Raw genomic sequence first — 19805 nt, 5'->3', positions numbered from 1 at the left:
TATTTAAAGGGCCAGAGGTTGAGAACCACCGAATTACCATATGATCCAGCAATTCAACTCCTATTTATCCAAGAAAAGTAAAAACATATGTGCACACAAGGACTTACATGCTATGTTCACAGCAATTTTATTCATAATGGTCCAAAATAGAAAGAACCTGTCCCCTCAAAAGTCATATGTAGAAGGCTAACCCCAAATGTAATTGTATTTAGAGATAGGGCCTTTAAGGGGGCAATGAGGGTTAAATGAAGTCATAAGGAGGGGGTCCTAATCCTATCTAATAAAAGAGAAACATGCAACTTAACTGCACCTCCGCTACATTCACCAGCCACGCCCACCAGCCAATCAGAGAGACTATATGTAAATTAACCCAATCAAGATGGCGGCTGGCAGGCACGGAGCTGGATCAAGCAGGAGGCTTGGTTGCCCTGGCGATGGAGGAAGCCAAGCTTCCCACCTGCCCTGGCCAGCTGTGGCCTCTGCTCAAGGCAATGAAGTTTCAATTATAGAAGATAAATAAATCCCAGATACCTGCTTCCAGCCAGCCTCGACTGGGAGCTTGAGTGGCTGGGGGCCGTGGCCTGCCTGCAAACAGCCATCAGCCCCTCACCCAACCTGGCCAGGCACCCCAGCGGGGACCCCCATCCTGAAGAGGGTGTGGCCAGCCCACAAACAGCCATCAGCCCCTCACCCAGGTTGAGCACACCCTCATGGGGTGAGGGTCCCTGCTAGGGGGCTTGGCCAGCCTGAAAACAGCCATCAGCCCCTCACCCAGGCTGGCCAGGCACCTCAGCGGGGACCCCTACCCTGAAGGGGCTGTGGCCAGTCTGAAAACGGCCCTCAGCCCCTCAACCATACTGGCCAGTCACCCGGCAGGAACCCCACCCTGATCCAGGACACCTTCCAGGGCAAACCAGCCGGCCCCAACCCATGCACCAGGCCTCTACCCTATATAATAAAAGGGTTATATGCAAATTGACCCTAACAGCAGAATGACTGGGAATGACTGGTCACTATTACACACACTGACCACCAGGGGGCAGACACTCAATGCAGGAGCTGCGCCCTGGTGGTCAGTGCGCTCCCACAGGGGGAGCTCTGCTCAGGCACAAGCCAGGCTGATGGGTGCCAGCACAGTGGTGATGGTGGGAGCCTCTCCCGCCTCCTCAGCAGTGCTAAGGATGTCTGACTGCAGCTTAGGCCTGCTCCCTGCTGGCAAGTGGACATCCCCCGAGGGCTCCTGGGCTGCCAGAGGGATGTCTGACTGCCAACTTAGGCCTGATCCCCCAGGGAGCTGGCCTAAGCCAGCAGGTGGACATCCCCCGAGGGGTCCCAGATTGTGAGAGGGCACAGGCCGGGCTGAGGGACCCCCTCCCCAAGTGCACAAATTTTTGTGTACCGGGCCTCTAGTCCAATATAACTGGTGTCCTTACGAGAAGAGAGAGAGACAGCAGGGATGCACACACACAGAGGAATGTGTGAGGACACAGAGGTAAGGCATCCATCTGCGGACCAACTTGAGAGGTCTCGGAAGAAACCCAACCTGTGGCACTTTGGTCTTGGACTTCCAGCCCCCTGAACTGTGAGAAAATAAATCTCTGTTGTTTAAGCCCTCCAATCTGTGGTATTTTGTTATGGCAGCTCTACACAAACTAACTGTCCATCAACAGGTGAGTAAACAAATTGTGATATAGCTAGGCAGTGGAATATGATGACAATATGAACTAATGAAAATCATTGTGCTGAGTGAGAGAAGCAAGAAACAATGAGTACCGACTGTGTGATTCCATTTACATAAAATAATAGGGAAAGCAAATCTAATCCAGAATGACAGAAAGCAAGCCCATAGTTGCCTAGGAATTGGGATCGATTAATTGCAAAAGGGCTTGAGGGAATTAGGGAGATGATAGAATGTCCTAAACTTGATTGTAGTGATGATTGTGCAAGTGTGTTCATTTGTCACAATTCATCAAATCACACTCTTAAAGTGAGTTCTTTTTATTTCTTATAAATTGTACTTCAATACAATTGACTAAAAATTAGATATACCAGTACTTTATCAACAACAAACAAAGTAGGTAGCTATATTAATATATAAAACATACTTCTAAGTAAATAGTGTTAGTTTTTCAAGTGAGTCCTTACACAAAGTTAGAATATTTTCATTAGAAATATATAAAATACTAAACTGGTATGAAACTAATGATTGTCTCAGAAATAAAGCAAAAACCAAGAAAATCATTCAGAGAAAAACGTACAAATCCACATTAATAGAAGAGGATCTTAAAACAGTACTTCTACTAACTGAAAGATGAAAAATACAAACTTAGTAAGGATTTATAAGAATTGAATGACACTATTCACAAACATAATCAGATATATAAATATATAATGTTTTATATATATATATATATATATATATATATATATATATATATATATAGCTTACAATAAGTGAATACAAATATTCACCAAGCTAGTCTTCAAAGACACCAAAAAATTATTATCACATAAGGTATTTTATCTGATCATAATATACAACAAAATAAAAAATAGAAGAATCATCTTAGGTCCTCTATACATTGAAAAATTTTAAAATAACTTCAGGGATAAAAAATAAATCATAATAGAATTAGGTGATATTGAAAACTGAATAGCAATAACAGAATTACCTCAAAACTTGTGGGATACAACCAAAGAAATATTTAGATAGAAATTTCCAGTCTTAAATGCATATAAAAGAAAAACATATGTTCAATCATGGAATGTGATCAACTTATTCTAAAATTCACTTAAGGGTTTAATAAGGGAAAAATATAGTCAATATATTTTGGGGAACATGAATCCAACCAGATATCAACACTGAACAAAACTATAGAAGCTCCAAGAGTGCATTGTTGGGAAGCAGATAGATAGATTGACCAATGGAGCAGAATGTATGGGGAATTATTTTTATGACAAAGTAGACATAATTCAGTGAAGAAAGGTTGGCAGAGATTCACCCTCAAAAATATAAAATTTTAAGCTATATACAAAATCAACCTCAAGTAAATTAAAGATCTAGATGTGAAGGGCAAAATTTCACATATTTTTAGAAAAACTTTTAAATGAAATTATAAGAAAACATCTTTCTGGTCTTGGGATAGTAAAGAATTTCCAAAGAAGACATAAAAGCATAAACCACATGGTAAAAGGTTGACTAATTCTAGTAGCACAGGAATTTAAAACTGTGTATATTGCAAACACAGTGAAAAGACAAGCTACAGATAAATGTTAATGTATTTAAAAGGATTATCAAGAATAGATTATGCTTTTAAATCAATATGAAAAAGATAAACAACTAAATAAAAAATAGGAGAGTTTAAGAAATTCATGTCAGAAAATCAAGAGAAAATTCATAAAAGAGGAATCCTGAATGGCTAAGAAATATGAAAAGACCTTCATTTTCATTTGTAATCAAGGAAACACAAAACAAAAAGTATGAAAAAAATTAAATGTCTGATAATATCAAGTACTGATTTGTATTTGAGAAAATGATAACTGCATGATTTCTGATGGAAGAGTTATACTTTAGAGAGCAATCAGACAATACAAAGAAGAGTTAAAATTGCACATTTCTTGGATCCAGTTATTCCACTTTTAGTCATCAACCTAGAGAAATATATATCCAAAGAGAAACAAAAAGGATGTTGTAGTATTTTATATTAAGAAAATGAAGACAATTAAACTTCCTTTAATATAAGAATAAGTTTTAAAAAGAAAATATTTATATAATGAATATTTATATAATGAATATAGTGTTTAGATATACACTGTATAAAAATTAATAAATTTAAAAATAATATTGAACAAAAAATGCAAGTTGCCAACGGATACCTATAATATGTAATATATTGTCACTTTTTAAAAACTTACAGCACACAAAACAACTTTATGTATCATCTGAGGATGAGAGCTATGTAGAAAAATATAAACATATGCAAGAGAGCTATACAACCGGGAATCTTATACACGCCAACCACTAGAGAGAAAAAGGGGAAAGGATAAGGAGTTGGATACTTAATGTTTTGTTTCTTTAAATAAAGAGAGACTTGAAGTAATTATGGCAAAATGTTAGCATCCCTAAACCTGTAAGGAGGGGTATACTAGTTAGCATGTCTTTTAAATACTTGTTTTTTGCACTTCTTTATATATTTGTGATAGCTCCTAATTTTTTTTTAAAATGCTAAAGATTGTTCTATTGGTAGGGCAGGTAATAGATTAGAGGAGAACCAGAGTGAGTACAAGAACAGTTATCAGGCTACAACTCACAGTATCTGGTATAAAAGGCTAAATGACTGGTTGACTGGCAGACCGGCTGACAACTGGCCGGTAGCTATGACATGTGCTGATCACCAAGGGGCAGACACTCAATGCAGGACCTGCCGAGTGACAGCAACTTTGCAGAGTGCCCTCTTGCACTCCGGGACCCCTTGGGGGATGTCAGACAGCTGGTTTCGGCCTGATCCCTGCTGGCCAGGCTGAGGGACCCCATCTGCGAGTCCTTCAAGCCCCAGGTGCGGGCCAGCCAGGGAGGAACCGCAGGAGGTTGGCTCCAGGGCGTGTCCGGCCCCTCTCGCTCTTTCCCATCCCTCTGGCCACCTTCAAATTAATTTCCTTTCAATATGCACCAATCCGTGCACCAGGCCTCTAGTATTTAAATAATTTAAGTGTTTGCTTATATATTTAATTTATGGAAAGCCAAACTACAGTCTTCAACATGATGCAGGACTTACTACAAGCACACTTTCCCAAACTCACCTGCTCGACCTCTCTACTGAGGGCATCTACCTTTTCTTTTAATCTGTTACCCTCTGCCTCAGCAGTGATAAGTTCTAATTTGAGGGTATTGTTATCTGCCTCTGCTTGCCGTGCCTTATTTTCCCAGTTTTCAGCATCTTCATTGGCTTTTCGGAGTTGGTCCATCATTTGTTGGTTCTCAGATTCCTGAAAAGCAAATCTTAGGTAGCAGAATTATGGGTACAGCCTCTCCTAACTTCTTTCTCTCCTTCTGATTTTCTTACCCTTCTGATTTATTCTTCCTAACATCTCCAGAATAATCTTTCTAAAAGGTAATTCTTCAAATAACTTCTGTTTAAACAAAAGCTTCCTGAAAATGGCGTTCAAACAAGTCCTTCTTACCTATTATCACCCGCCTATACATGCCACTCTAGCTACAGGACCTATTATTTCCCCTAACACCTTTGCTGATGTTGTCCCCACTGCCTGGGGTGCCATTCTGTTTCCTTTCAGTTTTCATCTCTGGCACCTCTGCACCTAGCACACTGCATGCTGAATGGATGAGTGAATGAAGAATGCACCTGACAATTCTTACTAGGCTATCAGTTGTGCTTTGTGTTGTCTAGGGCCGTGGTCGGCAAACCGAGGCTCACGAGCCACATGCGGCTCTTTGGCCTCTTCAGTATGGCTCTTCTACAAAATACCACGTGCGGGTGCGCACGTACACTGCGATTGAAACTTCGTGGCCCATGCGCAGAAGTCGGTATTTTGTGGATGATGAGCCGGTATTTTGTGGAAGAGCCACACTGAAAGGGCCAAAGAGCTGCATGTGGGTCGCGAGCCACAGTTTGCCAACCACTGGTCTAGGGCAAGCGTTGCCTGAATCTATCCAATGGTGCTGTGAAATGAAACCCAGTGAAAGAACTCATACTCGCATGCTAAAAACTAAGAGAAACTTGATGTGTGATGTCTGAAAACACAACTCCAGAATCTAAAAGCCCCAATCCTTAATGGTGACATTTCAGGTAACCTGACAGGGTAGGGAGAAAAGGGGAACTGTCTTACACTAATTCAGCATTAACTATGTTCAATGTTGCTAAGATGTTCATTTATTTATATTCTGCCTATTCCAGAATAGACTTAAATGGATCATTGTGCTAGATCTGCTGACAGACTTGGGTGTTCTTCCCAGTTACAGAGGGGACACTGAGACTCAGAGAGGTTGAGTATCCTACCTAAGTCCATGCCATTAAGGAGAAGAGGAGTCAGACCTATCTGATTCCAGAGCTTCTGTCCATTCATGATATTACATGCTGGCATCTTAAAATCAAGAAGTGTGGGAAATGCCTGCTTGGTCAACGTAAGCTCACTGCTTTATTGCCTAAAAGCAAGGATTGCAATTTAGAAGTCCTTACACTATCTATCAACGTCCTAAACAATCTAATGAACACCATAAATAAATGCGCTACATACGTTTGTAGACTGATATGAAATATGTTAAATAAGGAAAACAGTTGTTTTGGGGAAGAGCGATTCCTATTAATGGTTTCAGTGGTATGTAGGTAATAAACACTACACCTATTATAATCTAACCATACTTTTTAATCAACAAAACTATACTATTTTAGATAGCATTTTACTAAATGAACATATCTAACATCATTCATCAAGGTCTCTGTTTATTCCAGGATTGTCACACATGCACTGAAATTTACTTTAACCATCCATGCACGTGGTCAAATGGTTACTGACAGAGCAGTGCTGAGGAGAGCCATCTGCCTTCTGATCCTAAGAAACAGATAGCCTCACAATAGCATGATCAATTCTGATCTGCTACGCAACGTGGAGCTTCTTTTGTCCAAGTTTGTACTTAGAAGCTCTACCATTTTCAAATATGAATGAAAGTTGAAGCTGGGCCCCTGTCCTTACCCAGTTAGGCGGATTCTACATATCTAGAATGGCTGAGTAGCAAGCTAAAAGGGGGCATATTCTTGAGTTACCTTTCTGAACATTGGTGATGTTCTAAATATATAGTTAACCCAACAATGAGAACACTAAATGCTATGCATTAAAAGAAGACTTGATTCAGCTCTCCCCATGAGTGTAACTGATCAGGAACTTTATTGAAAACTCAGTTATTATGAGAAAGGAGGGAAAAATGTATATACGTACTTCAGACTTTAATATATTCTTCAGCTTGTTAACCTCCAAATTAGTATCTTGGACCTTCTGTTTTATATCATTAAGTTCATTATGAGTATCTTTCAATTGTTTAGACAGGGCCTATGAGAAAAAGATAGCTAAATTTGACTAAAAAAATAAAAAATGAAAAATTCTATATTTCTAAATCACCATAAATTTTAAAATAATTATTACAGTTAATATGCCTAATATATAAAGCTCATATAAAAACAGGGAGAAAATGTGAGTCCAAACTGTAAATAGGCAAAGAACCCAAACAGATAATTCATAAAAAGGAAGCACAAGTGGATGATAATACTTTAAAAAGTTAAAAATTTACTAGTAATCAAAGAAATGCTAATTAAGACAATAAAATACTATTTGCCTATAAATTAACAAGGATTTGAAGCTATTCTGTTATGGCAAAGAATGGGCATTTCCACATATCATTGGAGTAAATGTAAATTTGCATAAGCAAACCTGTGGTCTGCTATCTGGTGATGTATCAAATATGTTGTTTTTTGTTGAAGATGGGAGATGTATACGTATGTATTCATTATTTGAAAATGTCCACCTAATTTTAAAAAACTTCATAATCTGTGATTCAATTTGAAATTAAATCTAGCAAAATGTAATGAAAGGAATGTTCATTAAGGCATTATTCGTTATAGCAACAATATTTTATTCACATTAAGTGAATGATGCAGCAAATAATAGTATCTACATAATGATATAACTACATAGATATTATGCCTCCATAAGAAATGCTTGAAGTAACTTTTAATAACAGAGGAAAATGTCACCCAATAGTTAGTGAAAAAAAATCAGAATAAAATACTAAAAATACCTCATCCCAATTTGTTAAAAATTGTGGTACTCAGGGTGAAATTTTTTTAAGGTTTCTGTTTTCCACATCTTCTGTGATAAGGGTTCTTAATCTGTGGTCCACAAAGGAATCCATCTTTTACCCTTGGGCCCATGACCCAAACGAAGGAAAAAACTATCTTGAACATATGGAAATTGTGATGCCAATTTTCTTCTGATTATAAAAAATGTTTATAAAACTTTAACAAAGCAGGTAAATGCTTATAGTGTCCCTACAAAATATTTATCAAGTGATTATGCTGGACTCTCTGATAAGTGCTTTCTAGGCATATTCTCACTCCCTGTGTTTACAGATGATGAACTGAGATTCAGAGAAGTTAGTGATATTATCACACAGCCAGGCAGGGGGATTCAAACTCATGTGAGTCCTAAACTGAGTCCACTCTACTGCCCCCTCATGTAGAAAACCCATGGTGTAAAGGGGCATGTGGTTTTATTCCTACACATAAAAAGATCATGTAAAATAATACATATTTTTAAAATACATTGAAAGTCATTACAAAATATTTTTAAAAACACACTGAAAATCAGTATAAAATGAGTTTTTAATTTAGTTTTTCATAAATATAGGTCATATTTTCCTTTAGCCTATTTTCTCTAGCTTTAGAGTACACAAAATTATAAATTCACAAATTAGTTTTCATTTTTATTCATTAACTTTTAAAAATAAAGTTTATTCTGGAATAGTTTTAAATATATAGAAAAGTTGTGAAAATAGTAAAGAGAGCGCACATATACCCTATATTCAGTTTCCTCTTTTATTAACATCATACATAAGTATGGTACACTTATCACACACAATTAATGAACCAATATCAACAAATAATTAACTGAAGTACGTATTTTATTCAGATTTCTTGCACTTCTTCCCTTACTGCTTTTTTTTAGAGAGAGAGAGAAAAGGGAGAGGCGGGGGTGGGGAATATCAATTTGTTGTTTCACTTATTTATGCATTCATTGGTTGATTCTTGTATGTGCCCTACCAGAGAACAAACCTGCAACCTTGAACTATCTGGACGACACTCTAACCAACTGAACTACCCAGCCAGGGCTCAGACTTCTTTCATTTTTATGTGCCTTCCCTTTTTTGTTCCAGGATTTCATTATTCATTAACTTTTGAAAACAGTATATTAACATATCAGGAAATTTTTTGTAATTAACAAAATGTATCTTTATACCTATTTATATAAATTTAAAATGTTTAACAGTTAAAATACAGACTTTTATGATGCAAGTAAACATTGAGAGTGACAGTACATGGGGGATATCATTTGGACTTAAGAATTTTCAGGGGGGAGGAAATCTTCCAAATAGAATGTTTTTAATGGTCAAATTAAAATAATGATATTGGAAATGAGAAATGTGGATAAAGTATATTGGCATAGAGAGGAAGTAATTATAAAAGAAATTTTCCTGAAAAGAATTAGTACTAAAGAGAACCAAAAAATGTGGCATAGTTCATACACTCATACTTAGAATAATAGTCCCTGAAGTAAATCTACCATTTTCTTAAAAGTTTCTGAAGCTTTTATCTTCATTAGTTGAGTACTTCTAAGGTTGAATATACATCTACTAGAGGCCCAATGCACGAAAATTCATGCAAGAGTAGGCCTTCCTTCCCCTGGCTGCTGACACCAGCTTCCCTCAGGCACCCGGGACGCAGGCTGCCAGCACCAGCTTTCCTCCAGTACCTGGAACCCAGGCTGCTTTCCACCTCCGGCCACCGGCAGGCACCCGGGACCGAGGGTGGCTTCCCTCCAGCCCTGGCTTTGTCAGGAAGGACATCCAGAATGACATCCGAAGATGTCTGGTCTAATTAGCATATTGGCCTTTTATTATTATAGATTATATTCCCTGTTCCCTCTTTCCGTAATATTTAACATTTTATGTCTGAGAGTTTCATTTAGAAATTATGTGGCATATTGTGTAACAGAGGTAAAAAATAGTTGCTTCAAGAGCCTGAGCTTTTCTACAAAATGAAAGGAGAACACCGCCTAAGAGGAAATACATATTTTCTTGGAGAAAAAGAGACTAGGACAAATATACCTGGTTCTCTTGTTTAGCTTTAGAAAACTGTTCTTGGAGATTGTCATTCTCATGAGCCAAGATATCTCTTTCCCTGGCAATTTGAGTCAGTTCATCATTTGTTTCATCCAACTGCCGGCGCATCCTGGAAATGTCTTGTTCACACATAATTAGCGCTTCAGTAGACTGTCTATTGCACAAATCAAATAGTATGTCAGAAGAGACATTTTACCAAAACAGAATAACAAATTCTCACATGATGGAATATGGACAGTTAGCATAAAAACATTTGAAGAAGTTTTAAACACATTTAAATTTATATGAATAAATACTGTAAAATAGTGCATTCGAGTTTCTCTGTGGTGCCAACATTTCACTATGAAAAAGATGCTGAATATACATAATAGTCAATGATTAGCTAAGTATTTCAAAACTTCTGACATTCAAATACGGCTTAGTCTCCTTTGCAGGTTCCCCTTCCTCTGCCCTCTTAAAACCTAAGGGTTCTGAGGGCTCAACTCTTAGTCTCCTGTTTCTTCTTACTCTCTGCCTTCCCTCAGACAAATACTATTCATACCAATGGCTCCCAGCCCCATCTATACCCTGAAGACTCTGAAATCATTACCTCCAGCCTTGGCCTCCTCCTTACACTCCAGACTCTTATATTTAACTGCTATGAGACATATATGCAAGGTCTCAAAGGCTCTTCCAATTCAGAGGAAAGCCATCGCTTTCCATACTTTCTACACGTCCAGTACTCATCCTCAAAACCTGGCATTTTCCTAGATTTTCTTCCTCATAAGTACCTCACCACTGACCACACTCCCCAACCCCAATCTATCATCATTCTTCAACGTGGGTAATCTTTCTAACACAAAATTCCTTAATGATTTCTTATTTCCCAAAGGATAAAACCAAGACTCATTTGTCTATAACACAGGCCTCTGTGCTTAGCCTTTCCTCCCTCACACCTCCTCTCTCACTTTGGGTTCCAACACTCACCTACTTGCATTCACGAGGCTCTTGAACATTACCTGTGGTCTTCCGGTTCTCTGCTGTTTTTCCTTCCCTTTCCTTGGCAGATGCCATATCCTCTTTTACTTTCCTACACAGACTTAGGCCTCCTTCCAACATTAGAAAGTTACCACCCTCTATGTAACACTAAGCCCCCGTTTACTATCTTTGTACCTAACATAGTACTTTGCCCCTAATAAATATGTACTCAAATTCTTGTTGGACGAGTGGTTTACCTTGATGCCTGTTCCATCTCAGCAATGATATTCTTCATGCCTGAAATGGTCTTTTCCTTGAAAAGTAATATAAGTATGACATAAAAAATTATCTTAAACTGTTATTTCTGTTAAAACTGAATGAACAAAAATCAATTTCCCCACCCTTTTCATTTACATTTGGGTTTAAACATTTATGCTCTATTCATCTTTCCTACACTTTAAAACTAAAGCCTAGTATATCAATGTCAAATATTTGTACTAGACAAAAACTATCAATGATACTCATGAGAGTTAAGACTACACTTGGGTGTATGGATATGAGATCAGTGTGTCAAATGCTCTGAGGCTTTGTGCAGTCCCCCAGCAACACCAGAGCCTCCAGAGCACTGTTACCTGGAGGCAAACCAGTGGTTTGCATTAGGGTGTTCTCCATGGGGAGTAGTCTGATTCACCTCTCTTCACATTATGAAACCCAGGAAAGTGAATATTGAAAATAACTTTAGCTCTAGCTGATTTGGCTCAGTGGATAGAGCATTGGCCTGCAGACTGAAGGGTCCTGGGTTCCATTTAGGTCAAGGGCACCTGCCCAGGTTGTGGGCTCGATCCCCAGTGGGGGGAGTGCAGGAGGCAGCCGATCAATTATTCTCTCTCATCATTGATGTTTCTCTCTCTCTCCCTCTCCTTTCCCTTCTGAAATCAATAAAAATATTAAAAAATAACTTTAATTACATGTATTATTCATATTAGTCATCAATAGCATCTTCCAAAGCTGCTAAAATGGAGTTACTTATAAAAGTATATTTTTATTTAGGTGTAAGTTAAATAAGGAGGTAAATATTAGACCTAGAGCAAAAAATGAATAAACTATTGATATCCTCCCTTTTCAAGGGTGTGGTGAGGGAGATTAATGAGTCATTCAAGGCTGAAATAGGTGTGCTTATCTTCACGCCATCAATACTATTCCCACACTTCCTCCTTTGAAAGTTCTTGTTGAAGGTGAACTAAAGATTCTATTCACAGATACTTAGGCCAACATTAGCCCTGTTCTTTCACTACATAACTAGATTTCACTTTGCTCTTTGAAGTTTGAAATCTTAAGTAACACAGGCAAAAAGATGAAAACCTAAACCTATATTTCCAACCAGTTTTGTTCCTGTTCATCAGGACGGTTTAGTCATGTGTGCATGGACATGTGCATGTGTCATCTCCCTTTATTCATGTATTCCTCTCCAGAATGTTTCTTTCAAAATAAGAATTTAATTGTAATGCTTTGTTGACTTTTTTCATTGATTTACTGTATCGATGATGATATTCTACAGTTACCATTACATATTTAAATTTGTTGCTTACCTATCCCGTCTCATTTTTTGCCACCTATCCTTACCCCATACTTACCTCTTTGCAATCTATGCTCTGGACATTATAAACTATTAAGAAACCCTGTAACATTCTCTGATGAAAGCCACTGGACTCTCATAAGTTGCTCTACCTGTCTGGATCCCCTGTCTCTAAAAGGTATTCTGTCTGTCTGAACACCCTTCCTCTCACTGTAGCCTTTCTCTAAGTCTTTTCCAGGCTAATTCCTAGTCAATTTTCAGGGCAGTCCAGGCATTATCATCTTCTCGAAAGCTTTCTAGATCTTCTCCTCTCCTAATCCAATCTGCAGGTGAAATCAACTGTGCTTCTGCCAGACTTGAACCACACATTGTGTATACACTCAGCACATTCTATCATAAAAGTACCTTTATTTATCTTTCTCCCAATTATGCTACAGGCTTTGGAAGGCATGTCCACTCCTCCTCAATTTCTAATATAATATACCTGGTACATGTCAATAAATGTTTGTTTTATGGGTGGATAGATGAACAAATTAGTTCCCTTAGAGAGGGGCAAGGTCTTATTCCAATGATGCTGCTTTGCTTATGACATCTGTGGAAAAAAATTTTGGAATTGCCTTCCGAACCACTTTATAAGCAAGAAAAGGGTATGAATATTCCCCTGCCATTTTGGCAACAGCTTTTATGTTGTTGTTTGAACAGTAAAAAATGAGGGAGGGAGATTATCACCTAGCTTTACTTACCAACTCCATATAGTCTAGTCTCAATGGCTAAGCACGATGTAAAAACCTGCATCTAGTTCTGAACACAATTACAAAGGCAGTTTTAATGGAATAAACATATTGCCTCCCAGTGGCTCCCTGGAGATATAAGTTTTGGTGTGCTTTTAAAAAGAAATCAATCTCACTGCTTTCTTTTTAATTCGAATATTTGATATTTGAATTAGTTCTTGTCAGCGCATGTTAACCACACATTGATGAGAGAAAGAACACATTTTGAAGACTATTCTAAAATATTTCAAAATCACATTTTAAAGTTTCAGCTCTCTAGAAAAAAATTTGAGAGACTCCTATTATTTTATTCAGATTCCAGTGCAAACACTTCTTTTAAACCACAGTTCTCAGAACATACTTTCATGGCCAAACTCTCTCCAAGGGATGCAATGTTCTCAGACTTTTTATCCAAGCATGCTTGCAGGCATTCCTTTTCTTTAACCAGATCGTTGAGGGTTGCGCCAAGAATGCTGATTTCTTCTCGCTGGGCAATACTCTGCCTTGTAAAATTATCTAAATATGTAATCATAAAGGCATTTTTAATCAAGATAATTTTTTTCAGTTCAAGTGCATTGAAATACTTTTCAAAGTAATTTTTCCTATATTACATTCAATGCCTAAAAATAAGTATAGTACCCCAAAGAAAAATATGGCTTTTGTTGTGATTAAAACCTAAGATGAATCTTGAAATTCTAAATTACTCACAAATGTAAAAGCACAATTAACACATTTGTATAAGAATATCAAGGGAAAGCTCTAAATTACAAGTTCTCAAAGATTTACATGCCTGGTGGGGTGGGGGGCAGACTGTAGGTGGATGAAGTTGGGTGGAATACTGAAACCAGCATTCCCCCCCAATTTCCCCCCTCTCTCTGAACTAGAATCATTGTTGTATATAAGTTGGTAACAGATCTTAATAAAATATTCAATTAAGTCATGTTCAGAGTCAAATGTCTTCTACTCTGATCTCTCTAAATTTTTCCTAAAAATTCCTGGAAAAAAAAACCCATCCCAGGACGTCTGATTTGATTGTGGAAACACTGACAAGCCAATGTCAATGCTGAAGGCCTAAATGACAGCTATGCAATTGGTTCTCAAACTGTGGTTTCCCACCAGCACCATCAGCATCACCTGGGAACCCCAGCCCTACTGAATTAGAAATTCTGACTGGACAGCGCAATTATGTCTTAACAAGCACCCGCCCATGTGACTCTAGTGCACAACAGCTTGAGACCCACCTGAGCAAACTGGAAAAGACACAAGAGCCCTGGCCATCTGCTACTCCAGGAGCTGACCCCAGTGGTCTGCACTAGCCCTCCAGGGGGTTCTGACCACACCCAAGTCTGAGAACCTCTGGTCTAGAGCCCTACTAGGGAAGCTCTGCTAGGCTGGACCTCTAGGTTACTCCCTGCCAATGACCATCCAGGGCAGCATAAGAGAGGCACTATCCCATGCCAAGAGGATGATCTAAAGTACCTGAGAATAGATAATTCCCTTTTCCAGGCTACTATCTTTCAGGCAAACACATGTTTTGGGTGTTTTGATAGACGAGTTCATTCCCATTGGCATAAAATAACGAAAGCTCTGACAAAGTTCTAGGAGTTCCTAGATTTTAAAAATACCCTCTACCTCACATTCTACTCATGCTACCACCCCATTTTTCTGCTACACTTGGTAGCCAAACTTCTTAACAGACTTCTATTCTCTCCTGTCTCTACTCCCACCTACAGTCTGCTCCCCACCCCACCAGGCATGTAAATCTACTTTGAGAACTTGTAATTTAGAGCTTTCCTTTGGTTTTCTTATTCAAATGTGTTAATTGTGCTTTTACATTTGTGAGTCATTTAGAATTTCAAGATTCATCTTAGGTTTTAATCAGAACAAAGGCATGTTTTTATTTGGGGTACTATGCTTATTTTTAGGCATTGAATGTAATATAGGAAAAATTACTTTGAAAAGTATTTCAATGCACTTGAACTGGAAAAAATGATCTTGATTAAAAATGCCTTTATGATTGCATATTCAGATAATTTTACATTTATTCCTCCGTCTATCCCATCTTCCACGTCCAACACTCTATCCAAACTTCGTCAGTGTTCCCAACACCTTCAAAGTACCAAATCCAATCAACATTTCTTCATCCCCATCTTACTTAGCTTCTCGAAAGTATCTGATAGTTGATACTACCCTCCTTAAAACATTTTGCTTGCTTGCCTCCTCAAAAACTAAACAAAAAAAACACACTCACTGATGGATTTTCTTCCTAATTCTTTGGCTTTTTAGTCCTGGATCCTCTTCTCTTCATTCTTGGTTTTAATATCATTTATTTGCTGATGTGTCCCAAATGTAAATCTTTAGCTTAGGTTTTACTTCTGAGATAAAAACTTATCTATTTAACTGCTTACCTTACATTTTCACTTGGACTTACAATATTCAAAATGAGTTCTTTAATATCCCTTTTAATATTTATCTTTTAATATTTCCAATCTCAATAAAAAGCACCTCCACTCACCTAATTGTTTATGCCCGATTTGAACTACATTACAGCTAATGTTAACAATATTCCATTTTAAAATGGGCTCTGCTCTAGTCTTAATCAAAATTTTACTTAACAGTTTTAAAAATGAGTAAATTATGACCATATTTTCATAGAGATCACTGGCAAGTAACATAAGTAGGAGAATTTATAAAAATAATTTTCTCTATAAATCCAAGAAATATCATAGATATAGCCAAATACATGAACACTTTCTAACAAAAGTAATATATATGTGAACTCTGTTTCATTACAGTAGCTTAATATCACATAAAAACTTGTCATTTTAAAAGTGACCATAATAAATTATGAAGTATTGCTGCTTTGTTTAGCTTTTTCTTCACTGAAAAATTTGAAGTCATGTCTAAGTATTTATGGTCCTAAATATAAGTAAAAAGTTTACTATCAATGAAAAACATATTTTTTCATGATTTATTCATATATTTTTAATTTAGGGGCCTATCTCCAAGTTTATCTATATTATAACTGAGAGAAGAAAACTTTTTTCTAACAGACTAATGAAAATGTAATATTAGGGGGAAAAAACTCACCAATTTTTTCATCCAAGCACATAATTTTCTCCTGAGTAAGCTGAAGCTCATATTTTTTCTTAGCAAGGTGTCGCTGAGTATCAGAAAAGTCTTTTTCTGTATTTTCATATAAAACTCTGTAAACATTTTAATAATAAAAACTAACTCTGAAATTTTTATGTTTTAATCAACTTCTTAGTGTATTTAAATCTAAAAATTTTTAAGAACACTAATAAACTTTTTCTTTTTAGTATCTTCCTAAAGCCACATTATAGGAAGTATAAAGAATAAAGGGTAAAAAGGGACCCTCAATCCACCACTCCAACATAAACTGCTATTAGCATTTTGGTGTTCATTATTCAGTGTTTTCCCATATTTTTCATATCCAGTGTTATAATATTTTAAAGTTACCATAATATAAATTCAAAAAATTTAATCTGATTTTTTCACTTACATGTAATCTTTAATAACTTTCAATCTATAACACAGTCCTCTAAATCATTATTTTCTGCCTAAAAAATATTATATGAGCAATAGCCATTTACTTTTAAGTAAATATAAACATTTACTTCAGTATTTTCCTACTATTAGGCATTTAGATTCATTTCAGTTTTTCACTATTATAAATAAATCTATACTGAACAGCATTTCATTCATTCCACATTTACTAAGTGGCTAATATATATCAGGAAGTAGATGTTGAGGAACCTATAGTGAACCTGGTGGACATCAGTCTTGCCTTCATTGAATTCAGTCAATAAAGAACTAAACAGAATATATAATTTATGGCATTATGGAGACTAGATAATCTGAAAGTCTTCTAATATAAAGAAGCATCCTTTTAAATGTGTGGCTAAACTTGTAAGAAATTGTAAGGGAAGCCCCTTGGAGCCAAATTAGAGCCATAAGACTATGAACTGATGTTATGCTAGATATGATTGGGGTTTGCCTGTCCCAGTGAGGAGGAATATAGGGGGCAACCTGCGGGGGAGTTGGGGGGGGGTAGCAATCTGAATCTGTGCCATTGACCAATGTCTAGTGCACATTCTTCTTAGCCTATAATTAAGTCACTGCCCCTTCCTTAGGCGATAATCTGTTTTCCTAAATACTCCCAGTTTACAAGGGCTACAACCAAGAATTTAACAGCTTAGCCAGAGGGGAGGTCACTAGCACCACCCAGGCCAGGCCTTTAGCCTTAATCTTACTTCCCCATTCTAACTTAGGTAGGGGTGCAAAAGCTGGGAAGTAAGGAAACAAAGAATTTAGAAATATATGTAAGGAATAATCTCATTGTATAAGTTGTTTAGGCTTTGGATCTTCGAATCCCCTGAGCCAGCAGCGCTGCTTTAAATAAAGGGTTTTTCCTGAATCTCCGAGCACTCGTGTATTTCCCAGTCGCCTGGTAAATTCTGCAACATCAGTAGTCTAGGGTCTTGTGTTTTAATTCAGAAACAAAAGATGAGACCATAGAGATGCTTGCAACACAAGAATTAGAACTAAGGCTCCCCCACTGAGGGCTGTAAGTGATAAGGTCAGACTAGACCAGGGGTGGGCAAACTTTTTGACTCGAGGGCCACAATGGGTTCTTAAACTGGACCGGAGGGCCAGAACAAAAGCATGGATGGAGTGTTTGTGTGAACTAATATAAATTCAAAGTAAACATCATTACATAAAAGGGTACGGTCTTTTTTTTTTTTTTTTTTTAGTTTTATTCATTTCAAACTGGCCGGATCCGGCCCGCGGGCCGTAGTTTGCCCACGGCTAGACTAGACAAAATCAGCTTGTCAACCAACCACTGCTATGCTTAGGGTAATAATAACAACTAAAAGTGTTCCTTGGGAATTCTTAATCTCAAGATAAAACATCAAAATAAAATCTGGTTCTAGGATGGTCATATATATAATCTAGAGCACTCGACAGAAATAAACACAAAACTTCACTTTACCCTCAATCCAGGCTAAGAACTAAACCTCAGATAAATGCGTGTTGAAAGTCAGCTGACAATTCAAATTTTAAAAACACTTTAAGTATTAGCCCAAACTTAGTGAGAGTCAAACTAAATTAGATCCCCCAGGATTTCAGATTGTAGTGTTCTCAAATAGAAAGTTAAGAATACTTGTGTTGCCCTGACCTATGTTGTCCCATGGACTGAACGGCTGTGGGTTCAATTTCTGGTCGGGACACATACGTAGGTTGAGGGTTTGATCCCAGTTGGGGCGCGTACAGGATGGCAAGCAATTGATGTTTCTCTCTGACATCAATGTTTCTCTCTCACATTAATGTCTCTCTCTCCCAACTTCTCTATCTCAAGCTCCCTCTCCCTTCCCCTCTCTAAAAATCAATGAGGAGAAACCAAGATGGTGGCATAGATAAACACCAGAGATTGCTGCCTCGCACAACCACTTCAAAAATACAACTAAAAGATGGAACGGACATCAGCCATAACCACAGGAAGGCTGGCTGAGGGGAAATTCTACAACTAGAAGGAAAGAGAAAAGCATACCAAGACTCAGAGGAGGCACAGTGCGGAAAATACAAAGGTGCAGAGGTGCATGCGGAGCGGGCTGGCGGCTGAGGGCGCAGTTGTCTGTTTCAATTGGGAGGGAGTCTCAGGCTCTGAGCTCCAGTTCCGGGCGAGTCTCTGGGGACCCAGACTCAAATGGGAGAAGCAGGACTGTCTGGCATTGGTCGGAACTCGAGGGCAGATTTCTCTCCAAGGTTTGCAGTGGTTGCTGGGACACTGAGAGGCAGAGCCTCTGGGGACGGGACTGAGAGCAGCCATAAGTGCTCGCTCCGCCCGCCCTGTTGATACCCTGGGACCCGCCCTGCCCAAGCCTTGCACAGAGGCATTTGCGGGATAGCCTTAGGCAAAGGCTAGATTAGCACCACCTTAGAGATCCAGCACAGAAGTTCTCCCACTGCAGACACAGCTGATTCTCATAGCCAGTTGGCCTGGAGGTCAAATCCCCTCCAGTTTTATCTACAACAATCAAGGCTTAACTACAACAAGACTGTGCACAAAGACCACAGGGGTGCACCAAGAAAGCATAAAAAATGTGGAGACAAAGAAACAGGACAGAAATGACAGAAATGGAGGATATAGAGTACAAAACCACACTTTTAAGGTCTCTCAAGAACTGTCTAGAAGCCGCCAATAAATTTAGTAAGGCCCTCGAAAAGACTGGTGAGACCACCAATAAATTTAGTAAGGCCCTTGAAAAAGACTGGTGAGACTGCCGATAAATTTAGTAAGGCCCTCGAAAAGACTGGTGAGACCGCCGATAAATATAGTGAGATCCTCAAGAAATCTAATGAGACCCTCGATGTTGTGATAAAGAACCAACTAGAAATTAAACATACACTGACTGAAATAAAGAATATTATACAGACTCCCAACAGCAGACCAGAGGAGCGCAAGAATCAACTCAAAGATTTGAAATGCGAAGAAGCAAAAAACACCCAACCAGAAAAGCAAAATGAAAAAAAAATCCGAAAATACGAAGACAGTGTAAGGAGCCTTTGGGAC

The 19805-nt window shown here is 38.1% G+C and overlaps 1 protein-coding gene across 1 annotated transcript in view; it reads right to left on the bottom strand.

Moving 5' to 3' along the window:
* LOC132213023 (testis-specific gene 10 protein-like) overlaps positions 1-19805 on the bottom strand; it is a 130867-nt gene that overhangs the window by 61510 nt on the left and 49552 nt on the right. Inside the window, exons 9-14 of the mRNA XM_059658991.1 lie at positions 16301-16416; positions 13572-13726; positions 11122-11177; positions 9893-10061; positions 6952-7062; positions 4801-4986 (exon numbers count right to left, since the gene is read on the bottom strand). Coding sequence (XP_059514974.1) covers positions 4801-4986; positions 6952-7062; positions 9893-10061; positions 11122-11177; positions 13572-13726; positions 16301-16416 — 793 coding nt within the window. The remainder of the gene's footprint in view (positions 1-4800; positions 4987-6951; positions 7063-9892; positions 10062-11121; positions 11178-13571; positions 13727-16300; positions 16417-19805) is intronic.

Source organism: Myotis daubentonii, chromosome 12 (genome assembly GCF_963259705.1).
Source record: "Myotis daubentonii chromosome 12, mMyoDau2.1, whole genome shotgun sequence".
Taxonomy (NCBI): domain Eukaryota; kingdom Metazoa; phylum Chordata; class Mammalia; order Chiroptera; family Vespertilionidae; genus Myotis; species Myotis daubentonii.
This window is presented reverse-complemented; position numbering and strand designations above follow the sequence as displayed.